General features: G+C 40.0%; 2 protein-coding genes across 2 annotated transcripts in view; both read left to right on the top strand.

Moving 5' to 3' along the window:
• Positions 1 to 4687: 4687 nt before the first annotated feature.
• The window catches only part of LOC127476485 (serpin B6-like), a 45311-nt gene continuing 25575 nt past the window's right edge, over positions 4688 to 24423 (top strand). Inside the window, exons 1-8 of the mRNA XM_051799452.1 lie at positions 4688 to 4787; positions 5892 to 6069; positions 7371 to 7484; positions 9125 to 9259; positions 9635 to 9752; positions 10117 to 10259; positions 10806 to 10961; positions 11776 to 12694. Of these exons, the coding sequence (XP_051655412.1) occupies positions 5902 to 6069; positions 7371 to 7484; positions 9125 to 9259; positions 9635 to 9752; positions 10117 to 10259; positions 10806 to 10961; positions 11776 to 12180 (1239 nt within the window). The 5' untranslated portion in view covers positions 4688 to 4787; positions 5892 to 5901 and the 3' untranslated portion in view covers positions 12181 to 12694. Of the gene's footprint in view, positions 4788 to 5891; positions 6070 to 7370; positions 7485 to 9124; positions 9260 to 9634; positions 9753 to 10116; positions 10260 to 10805; positions 10962 to 11775 lie in introns of the transcript that reaches the window.
• LOC127476488 (heterochromatin-associated protein MENT-like) lies at positions 14597 to 23444 on the top strand. The gene is made up of 8 exons (XM_051799455.1): positions 14597 to 15168; positions 16462 to 16638; positions 17559 to 17645; positions 17998 to 18135; positions 18655 to 18772; positions 19472 to 19614; positions 20725 to 20892; positions 21964 to 23444. Exons 2-8 carry the CDS (start codon positions 16471 to 16473, stop codon positions 22375 to 22377), a joined length of 1236 nt encoding a protein of 411 aa, XP_051655415.1. The 5' UTR covers positions 14597 to 15168; positions 16462 to 16470; the 3' UTR covers positions 22378 to 23444.

Genomic DNA, 24423 nt, shown 5'->3' with positions numbered 1-24423 from the left:
CAGTCTGAGGGGGAAATTCCATTCCAAGCCCCTCTTTTTGGGGTTACTCTCTTCCATGACAAAGCATTACTGCCTTTGTATGTGCACTTAACCAGATAGTTCAGATCAGTTCCAAGATTAGCCTAAAAGGCATGAAACTGAAGGGCCAGCAAGTGCCAAACAAGTCAGTGAATAGCTGAGATTTCCTCTACACTTCCTTAAGTGAGTATTGGGAAAATTCTCCTGATAAAATTCCTAAAAATACCAACTGCCTTGGGAAAATCCTGGTCATTTTGCCAAGCAAGAATATTTACAGTCAACCTGTATGAAAAAAAAGAGCAAATGTTTAAATGGGTTTCTTAAAAGAGAGTCCTTCCTCTATTCTGTGTTCTGGCACATCAGCACAAGGTTCTGGTTTAGAAATGTGTTTTGAAGATACATCAACTTGATATTCACATTCTTCATCCCATAACTTGGCATATCTTGCACTATTGAACTGCAACAGGAAGCAGGGATCAGCTTTCTGATTCAGTAGTTGTGCAGCTGACATACAGTTACACCCTTTGAGAGATTTCTTCGGAAAAATGACGAGTTTCAGCTGAAGTGCACACAAACCACATATACATCATTACTCATAATGCAGCACTGTGTATCATGATTGAGAAATTCAGGCCACTCTTTCTACTTTTGATGTCACTGCTACCTGGAATACTTTTAAAATGCTCACCACCTGAGTCACTCAAAGGAAAACTGCACCCTTGCACATGTGAAAACAGCGTGCCTATTCATTAACAGATAAACTCTCTCTCTTCAGATATAGAGATCAGTCCTTTCTCAGAAGTGTTGCGCTTCTTAACAGAGCAGAATTTCTCAGGACAAACACTACCTTTATTAATTACAGTGTCGAAGCTAAAGCATGTAGAAGTAATACTGAAGTATGGTGAATCGTGCCAAATTCCACCACACCTTTGCTTTTGGCAGATGTGGAGCAAAATGCCTCAATAATATCTATACAAGAACCTCACCACACCCTTTGGAAACTCATATGGTTTTAAATAGTGTTAGAGTATGTCAGCAAGGATTGTTTGGCAAGGGAAGGCTTGCAAATTTACTAGTAGGAGGCACACAAAAGATCACTATCTACTCTCTTTCAAAATAAAGACACGTGTATTAACAACCAAAGCTTTAAAGAGAGAAAAGATACTCAAAGAATGAATCTTTTTTAAACTTAAAAACTATTTGAAATTTCAGGTTGATTCAAACTTATTATTCTACATATAATTCCGTTAGAGCACAGCCCAAAATCTGTTACAATCAGCCTAGGTGATACATATAGGGGTTTTTTTCAGTTGACAGTATTAGGAAAAGCTCATGCCATGCTCTCAATAACACCACAACTGAGGCATCACACAAAAAAGAGTCCTTCTTAGCACTGAAAAGTTTATGTTTCTAGTCATAGAATCATAGAATATACTGAGTTGGAAAGAACACATCGGGAACATCGAGTCCAGCTCCTGGTCCTGCACAGAACACCTCAAGAATCACACCATGTGACTGAGAGCATTGTCCAAACGCTTCTTGAACTCAGACAGGCTTGGGGCTCTGACCACTTCCCTGGGGACTCTGTCGCCTCGTGAGGGGAAGAGGAGGGGCAGGCACCGATCTCTTCATCTGATTCTATGATTCTATGATTGGTACCTGCCCCTCTGCTTCTCCTCACGAGGAAATTGTAACTGCAATGAGGTCTTCCCTCAGTCTCCTCTTCTCCAGGCTGAACAGACCAGGTGACCTCAGCCACCGCTCACATGGCTTCCCCTCCAGACCCTTCACCATTCTCATGGCCCTACTTTGGATACTCTCTAATAGCTTAATGTCTTTTTTGTACTGTGGTGGCCAAAACTGCATACAGTACTCCAGGTAAGGCCGCATCAGTGCAGAGTAGAACACTTAGCACTCTTACTATTTCTTCATTTTCTGTGCCCCTCCTTACAGTTTTTAACTTTAAATCACACAGAGATTTTTTTTAAAAAAATTACATCAGACCTCCAAAGATATTCAAATCTTCTCAGATTTCAAAATCCTTTTCCTCCTCATGCTTCTTGTATCTCCTAAAGTCCTTTTAAAGGTTTGGGGACATTTAAAATTCTTTCATATTTAAAATCTACTGGCCTGCTCTGGCTCAGTCAAAAACTTGAATAGAGTGCTCAGCTGGCTGAATTAGAAATTCTTCCCTCCCAAGTAAATAAACAGTGCTTATACTGGTAAAAAACACTTGAGGATGTCAGGAAAACTGAATAGCTTTCCTTCAAACATCACTTTTTCTTTTGATCTTCCCTGAAATTTAGAACATGTTAATTTTGAATTAAAAGAGATTTCCAAGAGCTGTACAGAGTTGATAGCTAAAGTAAGCTACCAATGAGTATGAAAACCAGTCATGGAAAGTTGTATCCTAAAAATCCTGTGGGAGAGGAGAAGCTACTATTTTCTGCAACAGCAAGTCTTTCTCTCAAGACCCTCAAGAACCTTCACAGAATCACAGAATAATGTTCTGTTCAGACATCAAACATATCACCTACTCCTGAACCCAGATGCTAATGAACAGAGCAACACACTGCAGGAAAGTCAAAATGACGTGTGCAAAGTTACACTGAAACTGGAGGAAAACAAAATGCCTTTAAAAGGCTGAGATCTGGCCAGGGCACTGATACCCTGCCAATATTTGTTCTAACCAAATGGAAACACGAATGACTGCAGTGAAAGGGCCCAAAGATTTACTTCCCACAGGAAGGGCACTATTAACACAAATATAAGTCCTCTAGTGTACTGCTGTGTTGACTTAGTAAAGAGTGGGAGTACTGCTGCTACTGAGTCAGCAGTAGCACCATTCAAAGTCGTGTCCTCTGGTGATACTAACTTAAAAGGATATTAGAAAACATTATCAACCCATCACATGGATTTAGCATATTTTGTCCTTTGAGATGAGTATAATTCTAGTTACTCAGTATGCTATTTTTATTTCTATTTTTTATTTTTATTTTTATTTCTTAACTACCAGCTCAAGAAGTGTTCTAAAAAGGTAGCTTTAAAACCCTGTGCAAAGGCACAAGCCTCTCATTCAGTCTAACTGCGCATTTCTGTGTAAATAGAACACCTCAGTCACTTCTTGTAAGGCAGCAAGCAGTATCACAGTGTAGAAAATTAAATTACTCTGCTTTAAAACCAGAAAATCCACAGTATTGGATTGCTCTAGGAAATGAAGTCTTTTCAGGGTATCTATCACTTGTTCAACAACATGGTTAAATTTGCAAACATTATTCTAATCATTTAAGCCTTGGAAATCACTGAATGCCAATATAAACAGATTAGAGTTTTCCCAGGTGTAATGGAAGCAATTAATTATGCAGTGAGTATCTCTCCTACACTATGCTGCTGTCTAGAAAACCTAACAGATGCATCTAATTACAACTCACACTGAAACATGCTCCTTATGTGTTGCTACAATTTTAAAAGACCCGAGGGGTAGGAAAATATCCAATTAAAGTAATGTGGCACCTCACAGGTAGGAAAGCAACTTTAACAAAGCTTTCCTTTCCCAATTATATTGTTGCAGAAGGTTCACCATTGGCAGGGAATTGGCAGCTGCGCACCCATATGCCCTACATCAAATTTTGCAGGTATTTCCATAGTTCATTCCTCACTACAGGATCCTCCATGACAGCTGCTGACCTACAACACAAGTCCACGTTTAACCCATGCTCATAGACAGCAGGTCAGAAGAAAGCTCCAAAGGTAGTTTGTGCCAAGGAGAGAGACCTTGTGAGTCCTGCTCGGTGTCGAGGAGGCAGCCCTGGAAAGCAACTCCTGTCTAGGTTTTCAAGGTGGAGTTTTCAACAATGCAGAGAGGTAAAAAATGAAATAAAGGGCCAGGGTAGGATTATACAGGATGCTTCGGTTAGGGGTCAGAGTGGGGATGGACGGCTACAGGAAGGACAACGGAGGAAGGGACAGCATGATTGCAAGGAAAATCAGGAAAGGAGGTATTTTTGTAGCCAAGGAAAGATGAAATGGAAAAAAAATAAGGAATAGATCTCTGTTGTGCTACATCAGTCAGCTTTCAGATTAGGTGGGGAAACAGAAATGAAGTCTAATTTAAGACCCACATTAGATTCTAGTGATGTTGCCACTGACAGTACAAGCAAAGGTCTCATGCCTGTCTCTTAACCTTGGCTATCTCACAGTGGCAGCATTTCCCTGGTTGTACTGTCTTAAAATCCTTCAAGATTAGCAAAACCCATTTTTCCAAAACTGAAACCCACCAGGAGTGACCAATTCTTTCTGAGAAGGAAAAGGACAACAGAAAAACTCACACATAAGAAGTCACTCTCTTTTTTTTTTTGTCTGTCTGTTTCTCAGAGATAAATTCTTTAGACAAATCATAAAAAAAGTAGGTCAGGAACTGCCTTTTTTTAAACTCTCCAAACCACAAAAGAAAGGCTCTTCAAAGTAGTGTGGGTTCAAGTTGTTACTAGTCTGTTGCCACAGAAGTGTTTATAGAAATACTTATGTAGTCAGTTTTGTGAAGTTCTTGTGTGGTATCATTCTTACCATCACTTCACATCCTACTCTGAGATGATTCAGCTCTCCCACAGGGATGTGGGCTACAGCGCAGAACACATTGCCCAGTCATGAGTCATAAGAACCTTTGCAGAACCGGCCAGGCACACTATAAATTCACCCTACCCTTCATGTGAACTGCAGAAACCTTGGAGACACCTGGAGCAGCAGTGTTTCTTCCTGTACAGAACAAGGTACTGTAATGATTTCTAGATACCATTTATTTCACACATTCTTGGATGATGTTGCTTTGTTGACAAATGCATAGCAAAAAAGGAAGCAGGGATCTGAACTGGAAACCATCTAATACTGGGGAAAGTAATTAACTAAGATTGCACAGGCATAGTCTAGAAGGTGAAAGTCTTAAAAATATACAGGAAGAGCAATTTATTGTTCAGAGTTCTATAATTTCTAGGGCTCACTGACTAGCACATATATCATAGCAGAGTAAGAACCACAATGTTTGCTTAAGTCAGCTAATTTGTTCTTGTGCTCTTTAGTGCTTAGAATTATCAGATCAGCTCCTGGTATGCAAACTACTTTGGGGACAAACTGTCTTTATTCTAAGGCCATCCCATACCAACCAGAAAATCTCCTAGTCCCTGTCTAGAGCTCTCAGCTAAACCTGAAAGACAAATGACAAATAGCAGCATTCGTGGGCTACTGAATACAGAAACTTTGTCCTGCAGAAGTACTGGGAAGCTAGGATCTGGGCTACCACTGTAAGACAGAGCTCAGGACACTTCTGAAAGTCAAAAAGGTAATTCAGGATGCTTAGCATGCAACAGCTGGGGCGGTGCTTCCTCAAGCATAGGAAGGAATCTTTTGTCCTCACCTAAATGAATAATTTGACTCTATTGTTACCAGAGTATTTGTTCACTACAGCAATGAGCATCAAAACACTCTTGCACAAACTGAAGCATAAAATTTGTCATAAGGGAGAGCTTCTCCATATTTTCTAGTCCAGGCACTGGTGAGTAACGTTATCAACTGTTACTCCAAGATGCTGTAAAGGACAGTGCAGCAAATGGTCACCAAATAGGAAACAAGATTGGAGGCTGGTTTATCCCTAAAAATGATGGCTAGTGCCATCAGTGAAATATGGACATGGACATGGACAGGGCATGCTAAACTTTATATGACTTTATTATAGTTAATCCTCCTCATTCTTCATATAGATAATTTTAGAAAGCCTTTAAATCACAAAAGGAAGTTCAAAAAGTGAAGAGAAACTTGCAGACACATAGCAGTCATAATTAATCATTTGTTAATAGCATATTTTCTCCCTTTCTTTGCAGCTTCAGAACAATGGATGCTTTAAATAAAGCAAACACAAGCTTTGCTCTTGACTTTTTCAAACAGCAGTGTCAGGAAGATGGTGACGAGAATATTTTGTTCTCCCCTTTAAGTATTTCATCTGCCCTGGCTATGGTTTATTTGGGAGCCAGAGGTAACACTGCAGATCAAATGGCAAAGGTGAGTGTGGGCTTCAAAAAGTAGATGTCTGAAAGGGTAGGTCTCTTGGAATAATGTCCTCCATGACAGAATTTTACTGTGATGGAACAGAGGAAAGCCATATATGTGTAGAGTTTTGATTAGAGTGATTTTTCTACTTATGCCAGCTCCCATTTTATCCCTGATGTGCTTTGCAATGAATAGACCAGTTCTCCACTTTTGCAGATCAACTCTACTCTAGCCTCTGCAAACAGGACCCTAAGAAATGACAGAAGTGGCACTGGTGCCATTGTCACCTTTTAAATTTCACCAGCAGAAACAAGGGATTTTTATCCCAAAGCTCAGTAACTTGAGCACTCACCAGGGAGTAGGAGGTTTGGATTCTTCTTCTACTCCGCCACAGAAAATTCTTATCTCATATCTCATATCTCATATCTCATCTTACTGGAAATGACTGCACAGAAAAGGACTCTCCCTTATAGTTATTATAAGTTTTACACTTTGCTAAACATAAATCCACATCTCCGAGATTAGAGAAGAAACAATTTGAGACTACAACCCTTTCTTTAGGATGTATATTTTATTGGCAAAATCACTGACTGAATTCACTAAGTTGCACTTGTTCAAAGCTCATGGTTTCAGCACGTGACAGCAATGACAGCCCCAATGCACGGTTACCTAACACCTAATGCAGTTACCTACCTCCTATCGTAGGAGGTGATCCTTATGAATTTGCATCTGCTAAGGCAGAAGTTGTCCCACCTGCTAGGGCAGTGATGTAACTCCTGATATATAGGAAAAAAGAGAGCCAGTAGGGTAAAAAAGAAAGGAGTGATCTCCTGTTAGGATGAAGGGAAAACAAAACAAAAGGCACAGCTCTTCTCAAAAATGTTCCAAGGTTGATCGTGCCCCTTTGTAGCCTGGGTAAGGCGAACAAGACCAGAGAAAGGGATTTAAGGCATGAAACTGCCTGCACAATTTTCAGGCTTTCTAACACATATGCATGCTCCATTTAGACTTCTGTTTTGATAGGCTCCACCTGGAGATAATTGGCTCTTCCTAAGACATAATTCCAAGCAGGCAGATTTCTCTATAAAGACTAGGTATGTAAGAGTTTTGCACTGCAGCCCTCAGCTTAGTGTACACAAGCCATTTTGTACACATGAGCCTCAAGACTTAATCAAAGATTTTATATTCAGAAAGGCCTGAATAAAATCTGAGCTTGACTCTCTTCATTACCAGTTCCCATGACATCACTGAAAATTTTAACAGAAACGGCAAATTTTCTATTGATCCATTTATTATTGCTTTTTCCACTACAGGTACTTCACTTTAACAAAGTTGAAGGAGCCAAAAACGTCACCACAACCATAAGAATGCAAGTCTATTCTAGAACAGAAGACAGTCTATCAAATCGATGTGCATGTTTCCAGAAGGTACCTCACCCAAGATAGTGATCAAGCTATGGGCATGGTCACATCTTTTCTTGCTTGTATTTTCCTTCCACATTTGCATTTGCTTACATTTGCCTTCCTCAGAATTAGTGTACGCAACTAATTGGTACAACATCCTGTGATACCTTCACCTAATGCAACATTTATTACATGCTTCCCCTTTTTAGGCAGAATTGCAAAATCTAATCTCAAATTTGCAAAATTTAACATTTGATGTCATCATTCTCTATCAATAGATCTCTTGTTCTTTCTCTCTTAGCTTTCAGGGCAGATTTCTTTCCCAAATTATTACTGTTCAAAAGCTAGCACACTTCCTACCTCAGAGAGCTAATTCCAAGGATTAGCTGCCTTCCACACATTTGATTGCATCATTAAGACAATAAAACCAAAACGTTAACTTTTCCAAGCTACCTATGGTTGATATGTTTCAGAAATTAGTCTCCATTTCAATTGAGCAGTTAACAAAATAAATTTACATATTAGGATTTCCTGAAGTAGACCAGTTGCCTGCAATAAATCTTAGAGAGATGGGAATAATTATATTCCTGAAATATTTCTTTGCCATACTGGCAGGCATCTTGTCCCGAAGTATATGTAATTGAACACAGCAGAGAAACACAGAAAGGCAAATGTAATCCCTCTGAGGGAAAAAAGCTCTTTTTTCTCGTTGACAATTTAACCAGGGTGGTGTCAAGCTCTTCTCCTTGCTCTTTCCCATCATCCTTATTTGTTGTGGGAGTGAGCCATTTCCCTGCAGTCTGCCCACAAAACCCCAACTCCTATGAGTTTTGATGAGTGGCCACTTGGTTCTCCATCCCATGGCCAAATCCCATGGTGGGAAGATTTATTTTAGGGGTTATGTCAACATCTCATTGGCACTGCATGAACAGAAGAGGGGTTGTTGCTCATGAGTAATGCTTGTCCTAATTGTAAGAATTACAGAGTGCTATGTACAGCACTACGTGTAGTGCTACAAGTTTGAACAGTTTAGAGATTTAAGTGTCTGTTCATGCCTCTGATTCTGAATCAATAACAAGGTGAATACAGCACAGGTGCAGACTTTTAGGTTACTAATTCACAGTTTATATTCCTTGAGCTCATTTGAGAGTCTGAGCCAACATTCATTTAATCCTGTTGTTACTTTAATACAAATAACCTACTGCAATTACTGAAACATTAAGAAAACCCAACAAAACAAAATAAAAAAACCCAAACAAACCACAAAATTTTAAGAGAGAGATTAAGAAATTAAGGGTAAACCTTCCATGTAACACCCTTGACTTTCATAAATGAAAGGAGCGACAGAGCCAAATCTTTATGCATTGTTTAACAATTACTCTCTCTCATTTTCTGGATATCCTAAGTTTTATAATCTTCACTTATAAATCCTTAAATATTTTACATAGTTCAGGCTCTTAAGACTTACATTGTGTACCATATCTGCCCACACCTTTTAAATTATTCTTTTAATACTGACAAGTTTAGAGTACCTCTTCTGTTGTGATACAGGTAAGAGATCACCTGAAGAGAAATACTTTACTTGGAGCTGTATGAAAGAAAAAAATGTGAATTTTTAACTATTTTACACAACAGATGAATAACATTTTTTTTCTTTATTCAAGAAAGAAATTGGCAAATCAGATAATATCCATACAGGATTTAAAGCACTAAACTTTGAAATCAATCAACCTACTGAAAATTACCTGCTTAAAAGTGTCAACCAGTTATATGGAGAAAAATCATTGCCTTTCAGTAAGGTAAGCCTTTTATTCAGATTATGCAGTGCCAGTTAACCTTCATAAACTGTCTATGACAATATAAACCACATACTTTTAAATATTTTCACTACATTTGCAAATCATGTTATTATCCTTGACATAAGTGTTTTCTATGAGACTTTTCTGAGACTTTGGACACTAAAATTTTAGTTTTATGGGATGTGTATCTAATCTAAGAATCATTTGCAGATGTAGTTAGACAAGAACATTTAAATTGAGCATTTCCACTAAAAAAATACATTGCTTCTTTGACAAAATGCTATGCTTTTGTCCATGCAATTTTTATCTCTGGCTGTAGTAGCACTCATATTGTAAAAGAACAAGCCTAATACCAATGTCTCTCTTGCACTGCAGGAATACTTACACTTAGCCAAGAAATATTACAATGCAGAGCCACAATCAGTTGACTTTGTGGGAGCAGCAGATGAAATCAGAAGAGAGATCAATTCCAATGTTGAACAACAGACTGAAGGTAAGTTCCAGCCTCTCCTCTCCAAATCAAAAAGAAGCCATTTTGCTTTCTCTCTACCCAAGGGGCCGATGGCGGGTAAACAATTAACCTCAGAAAGGTAAATCAGATCACTTTTCCTAAAGTACTCATCTAGTTACAAGGCCTTACTAAAATTAGTGTCCTCCATCTGAATGTGGGAGAAATATGGCTTGTTCTTCTTTGTAATTCAAGATTAGCCCAATATATTTGCGAATAATCTCAAAATAGATGGGTGCTATGGCAGCACTTACAATTTCCCTGCCTTATAACCACAGAAACTGTGCCAACACTTGCACTGAAACAGTAAAAGTACACAGATGTGTGAATGTCCTTCTATTTTCTCTAGGTAAAATCCAAAATCTTCTGCCTCCTGGATCCATAGATTCACTCAGCAGGCTAGTCCTGATAAATGCACTCTACTTCAAAGGAAATTGGGCAACAAAGTTTGAAGCTGAAGCTACCAGGCAAAGGCCTTTCAGAATAAACACGGTATGGGAATATGCTGCCCTATACGCTACACTGCAGATGGAGAAAACCGAAAGAGAAATTCCTGTCACACTTTAAATCCACGCGGCATAATAGTTACTTCATTTAAAGCATACAGTATATTTTCTTCACCACACTTTCAGCACTAAGGCTGCACACACATAGTAGGCCCTGAGCCACAAGTAAAATTATCAGAAGCTGACCTGAAAAAAGCTTCCATTCTCTGATAGCAGGAAAAACAAAGAGGTGGACAAAACTGTATGGGTTAGTTCTTTACATATTTATTTTTAACCATACAACGAATCAGAGTGAAATGCAGCTTCCCAAAATGGGAGTCATCTGAGACAGCTCAGATAGCTTATCATGCCTTCAAGTGCCTTTCCAGAAGACCAGGGGTCCTCTGAAGATCCTGTGTCCTAGCCATAAGGATATCTCAGATACACTGGGCAGCTTGTAGAGTAAATATAATAATCATCCACTGTGCTGTTTTAACTCAGTCCTTTAGTGTTCAGAGTACAAATGGAAACCATTTAATTTGATTTGTTGCAGCATACAACTAAACCAGTGCCGATGATGCACCTGAGTGACAAATTTAACTTAAGCTACGTAGAATCAGTCCAGGCTGATGTTCTTGAGCTTCCATACGTCAATAATGACCTCAGCATGTTTATCCTGCTACCAAGTGACCTCACCGGCTTACAAAAGGTAAAACAACTGAGAACATAAATCATCTGAGAAAATGAGTTTCATTAACTTACTTACTTTATGCATGTGTGAGGTAAAAGACCAGGCTGCAGTCATGTTTCTAGGAAGGAGGGCACTGATCAGGCTCAAGGTAAAGCAAATCTCAAATTTGGTCTAGTACTGTGAACCTGAACCTCTTGAAGCTCAGACTAGATTTCTTACTCTTGGAAGCTAGCACATCTGTGCTTTCCAGTGTTGCTCAGTCCTGGAAACAAGTAACCCAAACCATAAGATTGCTCCTCTTCCTGCCCAACAAAAATGAGGACAGCCAGCCAGCCCTGTTGAGATCCACTGTCTGTGCTGATTTAGACAGATATGATTTCATTCTAAAAAAAAAAAAAAACCACCAAAAACTGGGCAGCCTCTGCTACTTTTCAGGATGTCCAGAACTGGTATGTATGGACACTGCCACCTTCTGTAAAAAGACTGATTATGCCTCTGGATAACAAACTCTTAAAAAATTTTCATTTATAGGGTGTTCTGTGAGAGGAAAAAAAAAAGCTCTTTTCAATAAATTCTAAAATGCAGGGAAGACAGAACTGGGAACAGAAAATCAACCTATTGTAACCCTGCTATATTCCCTGACAATTATTGAAAACAGTTCAAATACTGTGTTGACCAACCATAAGCAACACTGTTGTTTAGTTAAAAAGATTTCCAAACTGGCGTTTCTCTACTGTTTTTCTTGTACGCTTATGACAGCTTGAAAAGCCCTCCATTTAAGAAAAGAGAAGAACATTCTGTAATTTTCTAATTCTCTTTTTACTAACTGCAGCTGGAAAGAGAATTGACTTTTGAAAACTTGTCTTCATGGACCAATCCAGAACTAATGGAGAAAATGAAAATGGAGGTTTATCTGCCAAGGTTTACATTGGAAGAGAAATATGACCTCAAATCTACTTTGAGCAGGATGGGGATACAAGATGCCTTCACAGAAGGCCAAGCTGATTTCACAGGAATGTCGAAGGACGGTGATTTGTTTTTGTCACAAGTTTTTCACAAGTGTTACCTGGAAGTCAATGAAGAAGGCACAGAGGCAGCAGCTGCCAGTTCAGCAGCACTGGCATCACGAAGTCTTGGTGCTACTGTTATTTTTGTGGCAGATCACCCTTTCCTCTTCTTTATCAGGCACAACAAGACCAAGACTATCCTCTTCTTGGGAAGATTCTCTTCCCCCTAGAAACTCAACAATTACTAAACAGGTTATTGCAACAACAATAATGAACAAAATACACACCACGAAGAGCATCTCAATAGTCTGTGCACTTCTTAACTTTCCTTTACTGTTGACAAATCTCTCAATGTTAGAAGAGAGCATATATTAAAAATAACCATGAATTCATGCCTCTGGCTCATTTTCCTGTCCAAAGAACTTGAAAATGCTAGCTTTACCCTGTAAGTACCAGACTGTGCATGGAACAATATGGCTGTGTCTTTTCAGTACTTTCTGAACCAGAACTGCCACCATTCAGAACAAGTTGAGTTGATCTAAACAAGTAATTTTCAATATATGTGTTTTGGTACCTAAGAAGAAAAGAAAATCTTCCTCCAGAATGCTGCTCCATCTCCATTAGTTTCAGCTCACTATGCTGATCCCTGCAGGAGGGCTACCTCACCTACATTCTTGTCAGTTTTTTTACCAACTTTGTGGCCTGGCAGAGCTGATAATGAAATAAACCTGCAAAATCTTCTGTGTTCCTGGTACTGATGCTTCTCTTTTTTTTGCATGAAAAGAGGCTAACGCAAGTACTTTCTAATCTCTGGCCCACAGCAGCTGGAAAATATTGAATAACACTATAGAACTGGAGGAAAAGAAAACCTTGAAACCTTCTCCTTTGTAACCTTCCATCCATACAATACTGTTTCCAATCTAGCACTGCACTGCTTTGCTCTCACTTTGCTTTGCCACTTATTCCGCTGTTTTGAGGCAAGATCAAATGGGAGAATTAAGTCTAATTTAATACAAGTAATACGTACTCCCTAAGTGCTTTCAGGAAGATGACATGCGAAATCCCCCAGATTGTATTTACTCCTGTCACAGCTCTTTCTCTTAAGAAAGTGTTCTAATCAGTCTTGTATGTTTGCTGTGAGTGCTCCTGACTACCTGAATTCACAACAGAGAACAAAGGACTGGTGTTCTTAATGGACTTGCACACACCAACAGCATCTTACTAGAAACACATCTTCTCGAGACAGCAAGACTCCCTTTTCCTGGTAGAGAAGAGACTGTTGACTGTCACTGAGTCCTTTCTCTTTTCTTTCAAGTGCTCAACTGCTTCCAGGGTTCCTTCTGGTTCTGATTTCCAAAGGGGAAGGAGCATAGAAAAAGTGTAATGAAGCAAGTACTTTACATTACCCCTATACAACCCCAGCAGCACTGCCTTCTGTCTGTCTCAGTTGTGAAACATGACACAGGATCCCCATGAATTCAGGTCTAATTCTGCCTTCCCTCACTAGTACAAGAGCTTCATGTCCCCAGGGATAAACATCTTAAGCACTTCCTGATGTATCTTGGGAATAAAGACAGGAAAGCCACACCTGGGAGGCCAATGAAAAACAAAATCATGACAACATGCAAACAAACTCACAGGCCTTTAAAGTCAATGGAAATGTGAGACACCTTTTCACTCTTCTTCAAATATTTGAAGCACGATTGCAAAGATGACAGACTTAATGTCCTCTTCTCAGTGCCAGGTCATTACCAAGTGGCAATAGCCACAACGCTTGAAGGGTGAGTTGTATATTAGGGAACAACCTTTTTCCAAGGTGAGCAGCCGTGAACTGGAGAAGGTTACTCAGAAACGTTATGTAATCTCCATCCTTGGAAGGGCTTTGGTTAACCTTATCTACTGGTGGCCCTACTCCCAGCAGGAGATTGACTTCTGGATGTCTCTTTCAATGAATATGTGTGATTTTTTTCTCTCCTGTCAAAAGCCACTCTGCCTTGCCATCTCTCTTTCTCAGCCTGCCTGGCATCCTTGCATGTTGACTAGCAAAGGCAGCTAGCTTGCTCACATTCAGCATACTTCTTTGGGACTTGGAAGTCTCCTGGCTTGGGCTTTCCTACCACCTAACCATTCAACTTACCTTTCAGCTATCCAGATTTCTTGAGGACTTACTCATTATACTAAAACGAACACTTGTTTAATTTCTGGCATTTCTCCACTGCCTTGCACAACATTGATTTCTGCCGTTTTTTAGAATTCTTAACCCACTCTGTTCCTGTAATCAGGCTTGCAGCAAAATGCTTAGCACACAATTTCCTTCCCTTCCTTCACCTTCCCCTGTCCTCCAGTTGGTCTCACAGTAGTTGCCACCACCTTCTTTCACCACTGTCTCTCTTCTGGGACTGTAGAGTGACAACTGCAGTGCCATGTTTCCCTCCACTGTCTGTTTTCACTCCAACCTTGCTCAAGCCCTCCCAGTGTGGTTGTTTCAATTCTTGTCCCCCTTTACTACATGTAAGTACTGTGCAGTAACTCAGTGTTTTGCAGTGTTTCTCACAAATGATTCCCATGTATGGTTGCAATGAGGTTTCTTCACCAACGCAACCAGTGGGGTGTCCATCCTTTACCCTCTGCATGGTCCTTCATGGCTTTGGGTCTGCCTATGTTATTAATGATCTTCAACTTGAAGCTGGACAAGCAGTGTCTAATTCAATCACTAAGCTTGGTGTTTTATGCTGATGTACTGAATTGGAAACACAGGAGTCACAGCTGCACAAAACCAGAGAGAAGAATCAGGCCTTCAATATCTGCTTAAATCCAGGAAAAAAAAAAAGTATTGTGTAACCTTTTTGCTAGTCACTTATTTTAAACAACAGACTTGTTTTCTCCACAACACCAGAAAACCTTTGGAATGGGTGACCTGCTTTGCTATCCTGTCAGTAGACTACTGTGGTGTAACAACAGAGCTGAGACTTTAACTCCATTGTTCTTTTGAAATGTCTAAAACTGAAAAGTGACAAGGTTAACAAAGAGGCCAAAATTATGCAAGATCTTTTGGGGATAGAAAAGAGCTTTGGGTAGAAGGAAACAACATGGATGTAGGGGAGAAGGAAAGGGAGGTGCAAGTAGTACTATATTTCTTAATTTAAAAATTGCTTAACACACAAACGCAGAACCTGACTGAAGACAAGACCTAAGTCTTCTCTCTCACAGGATCAGAGGTAAATATTTAAACTAAAATATTTAAACTTTGAGTAGTAACTTCTACAATGCTTTTAAAAAGCAATCTGTGCCGTGCATGACTGTATAGATAAAGTATAATATACCAGTGTTATAGTGCATAATTCTTGCCTCGTGTTTTCCTAAATGTTGACCATTAGACAAAATAAATCTTGAGCCTAAGGAAAACTGCTAATTTGGGACAGAACTGATTACGAGAAGGAAAGTTTTCTTAGGGTAGTGACTGCCTTTCAATTAAAATCTTCAGTTCAATAAAGGAGTTCCATATTTCAGGTGAAGGCACATTAAGGGACTCAGAGGAGTATTCATTAGCAGACAACAGAGAAATTTCCATCCTGATGCTCTCTTGGTTGTGTTCTCCAAGGGGAGAAAATCACTCAGCCGTCCAGATGTGGTACTGACAGGATACTGGCTGCCAGAAGAACTGTAGTGGTTTGGCAATCAAACACTTGATAAATATCTGTAGACTTCAGAGATTGCTCCACTGTTTCTGATGCTCCATTCCATAGATACAAATATTAATAACAACAACAAAATCAACATTTTTGGTCTTCTGAGTAGAAAATGACATGAGGCAGGTACTACTGGGCAGATATCCTAAAGTCTGGAGTACTTATAACCTCCACTCATCTGCCAGTTTCTGGGGAAAATAAAACTGCTGGAACATACAGAAGGGGTGGTAGGTACACATAATGAATAAAACTCCATCAATCTAAATGGAAATACCAGCTTTGCTGTTCATGATACTATTCAGAATAGGTGGCTGGGCAGGAAAAGAAAATGAGCCTAAGAATTATGCCTAAATTCTTTCACAGAATCAGCTTTCAATTCTATACAGATCCAAAATGAAGCAGTGGGAAACTCAGACATGCTGTGAATCAATGTATTAAAGATGCATTTACAGTCCCCTGCAAACAATAATTTGATAAATCATTAGTTAAGGATAAAAAGGAAGAAAAATATGCAATTTACAAATTGCATATTTTTGAAAAGCAAAGGTAGAAAGAAACAAGGAGAAAACTGCAGCTCTGTAAAAGAGGACATATTCATAGTTAGAGGAAAATATTATTTGGCTAACAAAAAACCTAGAAGAAATTACTGTTCCTAGTAGGTGGTAAACAGTATCTGTGTGGAAGATAAATACACAACTATGTTATTAGTTTTTGTTGATGTCAATGCATTGTGTTGCACATGTAACATTTCTTACTAATACGTTTTGTGTACAAAATTTTAAACATTCAAACAGTACAATTCTGTCTGTTGACTCTTTCCAGGCTGTAGCAATGGAAGTGGTCTCAACCTCAGTTGGCAAGTTTACGGTTGATCTTTTCAACAAGCTGAATGAGACCAACAAGGGAAAAAACATTTTCTTTTCCCCTTGGAGCATATCAGCTGCTCTGGCTCTGACATACCTGGGTGCAAAAGGGAATACAGCAACTGAGATGGCAGAGGTAGGTAGCTCTATAAAACATACACCCCATACAATACCTAGCTCCTGTATTAGCTACAAATCTTAGTGTTAGAAAAACTTGCCACCATAATGACAAGGAACCAAGGCACATAACAAGTGAATGGCAAATTTTATTAATGTCATAGCACATCACTTTCTTCTCCACTAAGAGAAAGGGTCCTACTGGTATCACATGCTGAGCACAGCAGTTCTCTGAACCTGACTTCTAAATTATTTGACATCTTCTAATTTATCTTATGATTCTATGACTTTGTCACAGATGGGACATTGCCTCTGTGAAGCAAAAAGCTGATGCCAATAGCTCCTAACTAATTGGTAGGAGGCTTGCAGATCCCTGCATTCCCCCTCTCTATCTTGGCCAGGGTGCATCCTTCTATCTTGATTTATGCTTTCCTAAACAACTGCCTGATAATCCAACAGGAAAATATGAAGGGTTTTGGTATATCCACAGCCCCAAACCCAATCCTACTTAATGTCCCATAGGCACATTGCTGGCTCAGAAGGAGCTGTGATGCTCAGCACCGCCCAGCACTCTCCTCTGCATCACTGCACTCCTATTCAGAGGCCTTTGTACCATTATCATATGGAGAACAATTTGGGCTTGTACAAACACATTCCTGTTGCTGGAAGCAACAGCTGTGGAAGGGAGATCTGCCTTGCAGTGTGCAGACAGAAGCATTGTGTTGATGCTCTGGGAGAGGGACAGAGCTAATCATTGTTATTCTATGGAATTTATGTATACTAGAGCTTCAGCTTCCCTTTGATTAGTCACCTAAGCAGCAGACAGCACAGTGAGTTATCACAAGGAGTGAAACAAGACAACCATTTGATCCCCATTTGTCTTTAAGTAACACCAGTTCCTCCATGCCTGTTTCTTATCTTTAGAAACTCTTCTTGCAGGTTCTTCATTTTACTCAACCAGCAGGAGCTGAAGCCTCTTCTTCTGTGGCCAGGCCTTCTCGGGGGAGACCGAAGAGAAGAAAAATGGTATCTATTAGAGCTGAAATTCGAAGACAAAGAACCTCCAAATCTAAATGTTCAGATACAGCTTTAGGAGTCCAGTATTTATTGTCTGCACCCCCCTTTAAAGTACAAATGCCCACCATACTTCACAACAGGTTGAAATTCAGTTCCTATCACTCATTCAGACTCTGAGAAGTATGAAAGGACAAGTCATTGGGATAGTACTATGGGTTTGCTATATGGTTTGATGGTAAACTTGAAAAAATAATGAGTAAGAAAGGGGAACCCAAATTCCTGTCCCACATACATCACTTAGCATGTTTTGAAAGCTTCATGCAAAAATGCAATTGCTGAATGTTTGGTTTCTTTTTCCAAGGATCCTGAGAACAAGCAAGCTGCAGATGTCCATTCTGGCTTCAAAAAGCTCCTGACTGCCATCAACAAACCCAGAAGCACCTACTCGCTGAGAAGTGCCAACCGCATTTACATGGAAAAAAGCTTCCTATTATTACCTGTAAGTTAAATCTCAGAGAGGAGTAAGAAAAGGTGCAAAAAATATTTCTCACTTCAACTACTTGCCATTAATAGAACAGGTTTGAAGCTGACCCTGAATACTGCAAATGAGAGTTCTGGACTCCAGTGATAAACTTAACTAAAAAATACCAGTCGGTCTGCTCACAGAATTTAAGGATGCATTGCCCTTTGACTGTACTGTAGGGATTCCTTTCATGCAACGTGCCTTTAGTACTGGAAACCCCGATAGACAAAACTGTAAAAATTAAGCACATCCATGGGATGCGTGCATCCTTGTCACTTCTCCAGATAAAACTTGGAACAAATACAGGAAATTTCTGTTCTTCAGTTACTTCTTAATTGTTAACCCACAGTCCAAGAGAGTGCAATAAGGAGAATCCTGCAGTCCTCAAGGCCCAAGAATCTATCAAGTACAAGAGCTAACAACTTCCCTTTGGGACTGAAAATAGCATAGTTCTCTAGCACAGAACGTTTTTGTTGCTTTTTTGTTATTTTTCAGACATATATACAGCTCAGTAAGAACTACTACAAAGCAGAACCACAGAAGGTTAACTTTAAGACAGCACCAGAACAGTCTGGAAAGGAAATCAACGCTTGGGTTGAAAAACAAACTGAGGGTAAGCTGAGCTTAACCCCAACATCTTTGCTCTCCCATTAAGTCAGCCTGCCATTTCCTTTGGACAGGTGTCCTTGCTTCCCCAGGTGCTACTGCAGCAGCCAGGTCATGCTTTCCAATGTGGATGTGGACAGTGAGTAGAGATGTGGTGGGAGGACAGAGGAAAAGCAGCACATTTAAACAGCTTCAAATAGCTGATCCAGACACCAGTGAGATCCTTGGGGAGACTCCCATTGACTCTGCTGTGCTCTGCATCAGCTGATCCTCCAGTACAACCACTGTCCTGGCACTGCACCCATGCATCACTGGCTGAGCAGACAGAGGGGAAAGACAGCTCTGCCTACCAGTGTGCTCCAGGGCGGGTGGGGATGCCTGCCCAGCTGTGCCATCCTGCACTGGCCAGAGGTGCTATTCTCCTTCTACCTGGTGCAACCAGCTGGTGAGGCAATATATGGCTTTCTGCTTCTAGCTGCTTGTCACAAAGCTGTGACATTCTTGGGGGAAGGAGTAAATCCCTGTCAGTTAGCCAGGAGGACAGCAAACCGCTTTGGAAATGGTAAAGAAATTAATTGATTTATGTTAGGGAGTATTTTAGGGAGCAGGGCACTGAGGACTTTTTACTAAGAAGGTGAACTGAGGGAAAAAATGATCAAAATGTTCACACTGTTGGAATGAAATTTGACTCTTCTGATTTCAAAAGGCAAAATCAAGAACTTGTTGACTCCACGAGATGTGTCAAACGCCACCGAGCTGGTCCTGGTAAATGCAATTTACTTCAAGGCAGAATGGGAAGTGAAATTTCAGGAAGGAGATACAGATCTGCAAGCCTTCCGACTGAGCAAGGTAAGCTCCTCCTGTGTCCTTCTTACTGTAAACAACCTGGTGACAACAGCAACTGCTGAAATCATAAGTTTTTTAGGTATCCATGTGGTAACCCTCTGTGAAAAGCTGGTTACAGCAAAATCTGTCAGTTCTCAGCTCACTGAAATATTAAGATGCTCAGGTAAATGTTAATGAGCTCCAGATAACAGCTACTGTTTCCAAAAGTACTAGTCACTTAAGCTCTTTTTGCAAGAGTGCTAAGAATGACTAGATCATAAAAACATGGGTTTGAGAGCCCAGGATTCATGGACAAGAACTACATGGCACGTCACGGCTGAGTAGGGTACCCAGACCTCTGAGGTGTGCAACCTAGCTAGGCACAAACATACCTGACCAAATACAGCTGCAACGGTGTACCCTGAAGTTTTGCATGGTTGGAAGGGACTAGGAGAAATGATAATGGCATGTATCCAGAAGAGATGTTAATGAATTCACATTAAAAGACAAGAACTCTGTGCATTTTCCACAAACTCTACCTTCTGCCTTCTGATTAACCTCTATACATTGTCTGCTTCCCTGAATGAAGGGACGTAGATGTTAAGGGAGGTTACATACTCCTGACAAGGCAACTGCTTGGCAGGAACTCCCTTCATCATGAGCCCTTTTGCCCTGACACTAGTGTTATCTTCGCTTAAGGGCTGTGACATAAGGAACAATCAGCGGGCCACTTTTTATCAACAGAGAGAGGAGACCACTGGAAAACTGCACAACATTTTTCCTCTTAAAACATAGCTGTTTCTCTGCCACAGTGTTGTAAGGCCATAACCCATGCCTCCTCCATCCCCCTAATCCTTGCAGACATTTCTAACTCTCTTCCTCCCTCCTCTGTTGGCTGCTGTGCATATTTTGAGGGGGGAAGAGAAAAATCTGTCAGTTCAGCCCCCAATGAAAGATTTGGGACAAACATCAAGATGAACAATATAGTCCAGTCAAGAAAAGCTTTGGAAAATGAATGATAAATTGCTGTTTTAAAAGCTGTTTATAAAAGTTTCTGCTCCCTGCACTGTACTGAGACATCATCATCCTTCCATTCAAGGAATGATTTCTTCCTTTTAAATAAACACTTTACAGAACAAGACCAAGCCAGTAAAGATGATGTACATGAGAAATAAATTTCCAGTTCTCATCATGGAAAGAATGAACTTCAAAATGATTGAGTTGCCGTATGTGAAACATGAACTCAGCATGTTCATCCTCCTTCCTGATGACATCAAAGACAACACTACAGGTCTTGAACAGGTAAAAAAACATGATACATCCATTTTATATTAGCACACAGTCATTTAAAAAAAAAAAGCAGGCTGGCAACCATATCTCCCTTTCTGAGGACATGCTGTCATACTGTTTGACCCCTCCACTAGCTGAGTTAATTTCCTTTGATACTTATCTAATCCCAAGAAAGTTCCTCCACACTGAGCACCCTTAATTTGGTAAGAACTGAAGAGAGTAAACACTGTGCATAATCAGATGCTTAGCTCTTCAACAGCCCCATGACTGACACCCAATCTTACGTGTTCTTTAAGGGTTAAATCTCACTGCACATTCAGGAGGGTCAGTACTGCACAAGTAGTAACAGCCTCTTCCTAAAATAACAGACCCCTCTGCCCCATGGCCTGGAAGTTTGTTTACCATCTTGTTCTCATTCTGTTTGCCCCTCTTCCCCCCACCACTTGTTTGCTGTCTGAAAAACCAAGATTTTGGTGAGACTGCATTTGCTATAATAATGAGATCTACCACTGTAGTTACTACAGTTCCAAGGTTGTTAAATTCTTGGAGTCTATACCATTCATTGCTTTCCTCCATTTGATCTGAGCTGAACTGTCATGGTGTAGTGCCCAGGACACAGAGTGGCAGTGAAAGACCTTGCTGGAAGACATTTGTTTCAAAGCTGTCATGGTAATACGTGCAGTAATGTTAACACCTGTTTTTATAGAACTGGACCAAACTACATGCCACGCAGCTGTCAATCTCACAGCAATTTTCTTCACAGCAAGACTGAATTAAAAGAGAGGAAAGAACTTCCTCAGGGAATGGCAGCTGTTCAGTGCCCTCTCTGTCTTCCTTTTGCAATGAATTTGGCAGGGTTGGTGCTCAAAACTTTGCAATATTTAGACTCAAATATTTGTTGCATACTCTGTCTCTGATAATCAGTAAAATCAGTTTCTATTTCATGCTTTCAGATAAATGTTAAATTCGCTATTTTAAAAAATGTTTAATTCGTTACATTGCCATAAAATTGAATAATTCATAGTTAATTAATTGTTTTTCCCTTGCAAACATCAAATTCCTTCTCTTTCTTTTAAATGATAGCTGGAAAGAGAACTGACCTATGAGAAGCTGTCTGAATGGACTGATTCCAAGAAGATGACTGAAACTCTTGTGGATCTGTACCTACCTAAGTTCAAAATGGAAGAGAGATATGACCTCAGTGATAATTTGGTCAGGATGGGAATGCCCAGCGCCTTCAGCCGCAATGCTGATTTCAGTGGAATGACTGAGAAGGGTGTTCTGCAGATCTCCAAAGTTTTTCACAAGTCTTTTGTTGCAGTTGATGAAAAGGGCACTGAGGCAGCTGCTGCTACTGCTGTCATTATAAAGCTAACAAGTGCACCTGTTGGCCATGTTCTGAAATTTAAGGTTGATCACCCTTTCTTCTTCTTCATCAGACACAACAAATCCAAGAGCATCCTCTTTTTTGGTAGATTCTGCTCTCCCCTAGAATGAATTATTACTTGCTCTCAGACAGCAACCAAGGTTCACTGTTCAATGGAAAAATGTGAACTGCAGTGCTAAAATCTCAACCTTAAGCCATATAGCCACTTGTACTGAAAATGTACGCTCTTTTCCTCCCACCCCAGTCCCCCTCAAAGAAGGCAGCACCCAGAAACCATCTTGTGCCATCAAAGAACGCCCTTCTACTGCTCCTTTCCATTGCCCTAATGAGACAGCCCTCCACAGAAAACAGTGTGGAATTTTGCTCCCTTGTATCAAACCTGCTCTTCTGGCTTTGTTGTTTGAGAGTAAGGTGGAGTCATAAAAGTCCTCTGCACCTAGCTAGATGGCATCATCTAGCCTATGTCAAATGCTGACTTCAAGGGAAGTGCAGCTCATTCTCTTGGTTCTCCCAGAGAGAAAAAAAAATCCCTAAAAATTAAAAAAAAAGAACTTGTAGAAATCTGTTTGACCTCTTTTCCTCACTGAGAAGTGAGGAATTTGCATTTCCTTATGTTAATTTCCAGTTTAGGACTGTTGGGGATTAACAAAATTTAATACAAATCCAGAATAATCTTAAAAAGCTCCTTACCTTCTCCTGTCTCACCACACGTATATAGTCACATCACACCTCCCTCCTGCTCCTTCAGCTACTTGAAAAAATTAGGCTTTGAGGAAAAATTGTCCAGCCCTTAACATTTAATTGCTGACTTCTAATCATCTTGCATTTTTTCCTCATTTTTCTAAACTTTGTAGTTTAAAGTTGCTGAGAGTTCCAACCATCAAAAATGCTAAGAAAACTATGAGCAATATGCCTTCTTGCTACCTTTTACTGATATGTAATCTAAATCCTTTAGAATTTAAATCTGCTTCCTCTTTTTAATTTTACTTAATTATACCTGTTTCCTGTCTAATATCTGCACAGCTTCCTTGCTTCCTGTGTTATTGACCAACATTTGTTTTGTACCTTATGAGTGCATCTCAGCATAGCTATTTGTGGTATTCACAGAAACACCAGTGAAATTTTGATTGATGCTTTACTTGATAATTTTACCATGACCTGCATTTAATAAAGTAAATTAACTAGGAGTTGTGTTGTTATTCAAGACAATTAACTACTTGGTTCTCTTAGAATATCCTGTAATGTGCATGGCTGGAGCATGTTTCCACTCTTGCCATTCCAAGTCAACCGCACACCATCCCAATATGCCAGTGGACTTCAAATAGGCCCCAAAATACTGTTATTCCACATGTTGTCCTAGGCATTCACTAAACATATCTGTCACAACACACTAGAAATAAGAAGTATGACTAGAGGCTATGGCCCAGAAGATCACCTTCCAAACAGCCCATTTGCCCATGTTCAACAGCAAACAAGCAACAAGATAAAAGTGAATCTTCCACACATCCCTTCTGCCCATGTACAGTAGCAAACAAGCAATGCTTGTTGGCTTGGGAGGGCAGCAGTTGTGGTATCCTGTGGCCAAAAGGAATAGCACAAAATTTTGTAGCCGTTGTGGTACTCTGACTACGTGTCAGAAAGCATTGTCTAAGACAACAACATTTGAATGCAGGCTACTGTAAAAGCATTTACTCTCAGCAAAATTCCACCTATAATTACAACTCACTCCACCTCACCAAAAGGTATTCTATGTGGAACTACATCTCCACCCAACAAAGTATACCTGCATCTTGTTCACTGTACCACAAACAGAGAAGTTATTGTTAGGACAGAATAGTCAAGATAGCAAGGCTTCAGGAGGAGAAGCACTTGCATGAGGAGGTATAAAATATAATTTTTTAAAAAAATGAAAATTTGGAAGGTGACCATTGTCAACATGAAGGCTGAGACTCTTCTGAGGAGCAACAAAGACCATTCCTCCTCCACTTAAGTGATGCCTGGCCATCAAAGACCCATCAGGGTGGGTAAGCATGTTAATTCTTAGCCTTGTAGCATTGTAATCCTATCTCTCTGCTGTGTGTATTCCACAATAAGTAATAACTGGGAATTCCTAAATAGTGCATACCCAGCCTGAAGGGTCACTACATGTAAGAGCA

Source organism: Manacus candei, unplaced genomic scaffold (genome assembly GCF_025592945.1).
Source record: "Manacus candei isolate 608988 ecotype Guabito, Panama unplaced genomic scaffold, ASM2559294v1 h1tg000049l, whole genome shotgun sequence".
Classification (NCBI taxonomy): domain Eukaryota; kingdom Metazoa; phylum Chordata; class Aves; order Passeriformes; family Pipridae; genus Manacus; species Manacus candei.
This window is presented reverse-complemented; position numbering and strand designations above follow the sequence as displayed.

Coding starts and splice junctions, on each gene's coding strand:
- LOC127476488 (XM_051799455.1), top strand. CDS start 16,471: ATGGAAGTGGTCTCAACCTCAGTTGGCAAGTTTACGGTTGATCTTTTC. Junction 18,136..18,654: donor AAAGCTTCCTATTATTACCT/GTAAGTTAAATC, acceptor GTTATTTTTCAG/ACATATATACAGCTCAGTAA. Junction 19,615..20,724: donor AAGCCTTCCGACTGAGCAAG/GTAAGCTCCTCC, acceptor AACACTTTACAG/AACAAGACCAAGCCAGTAAA.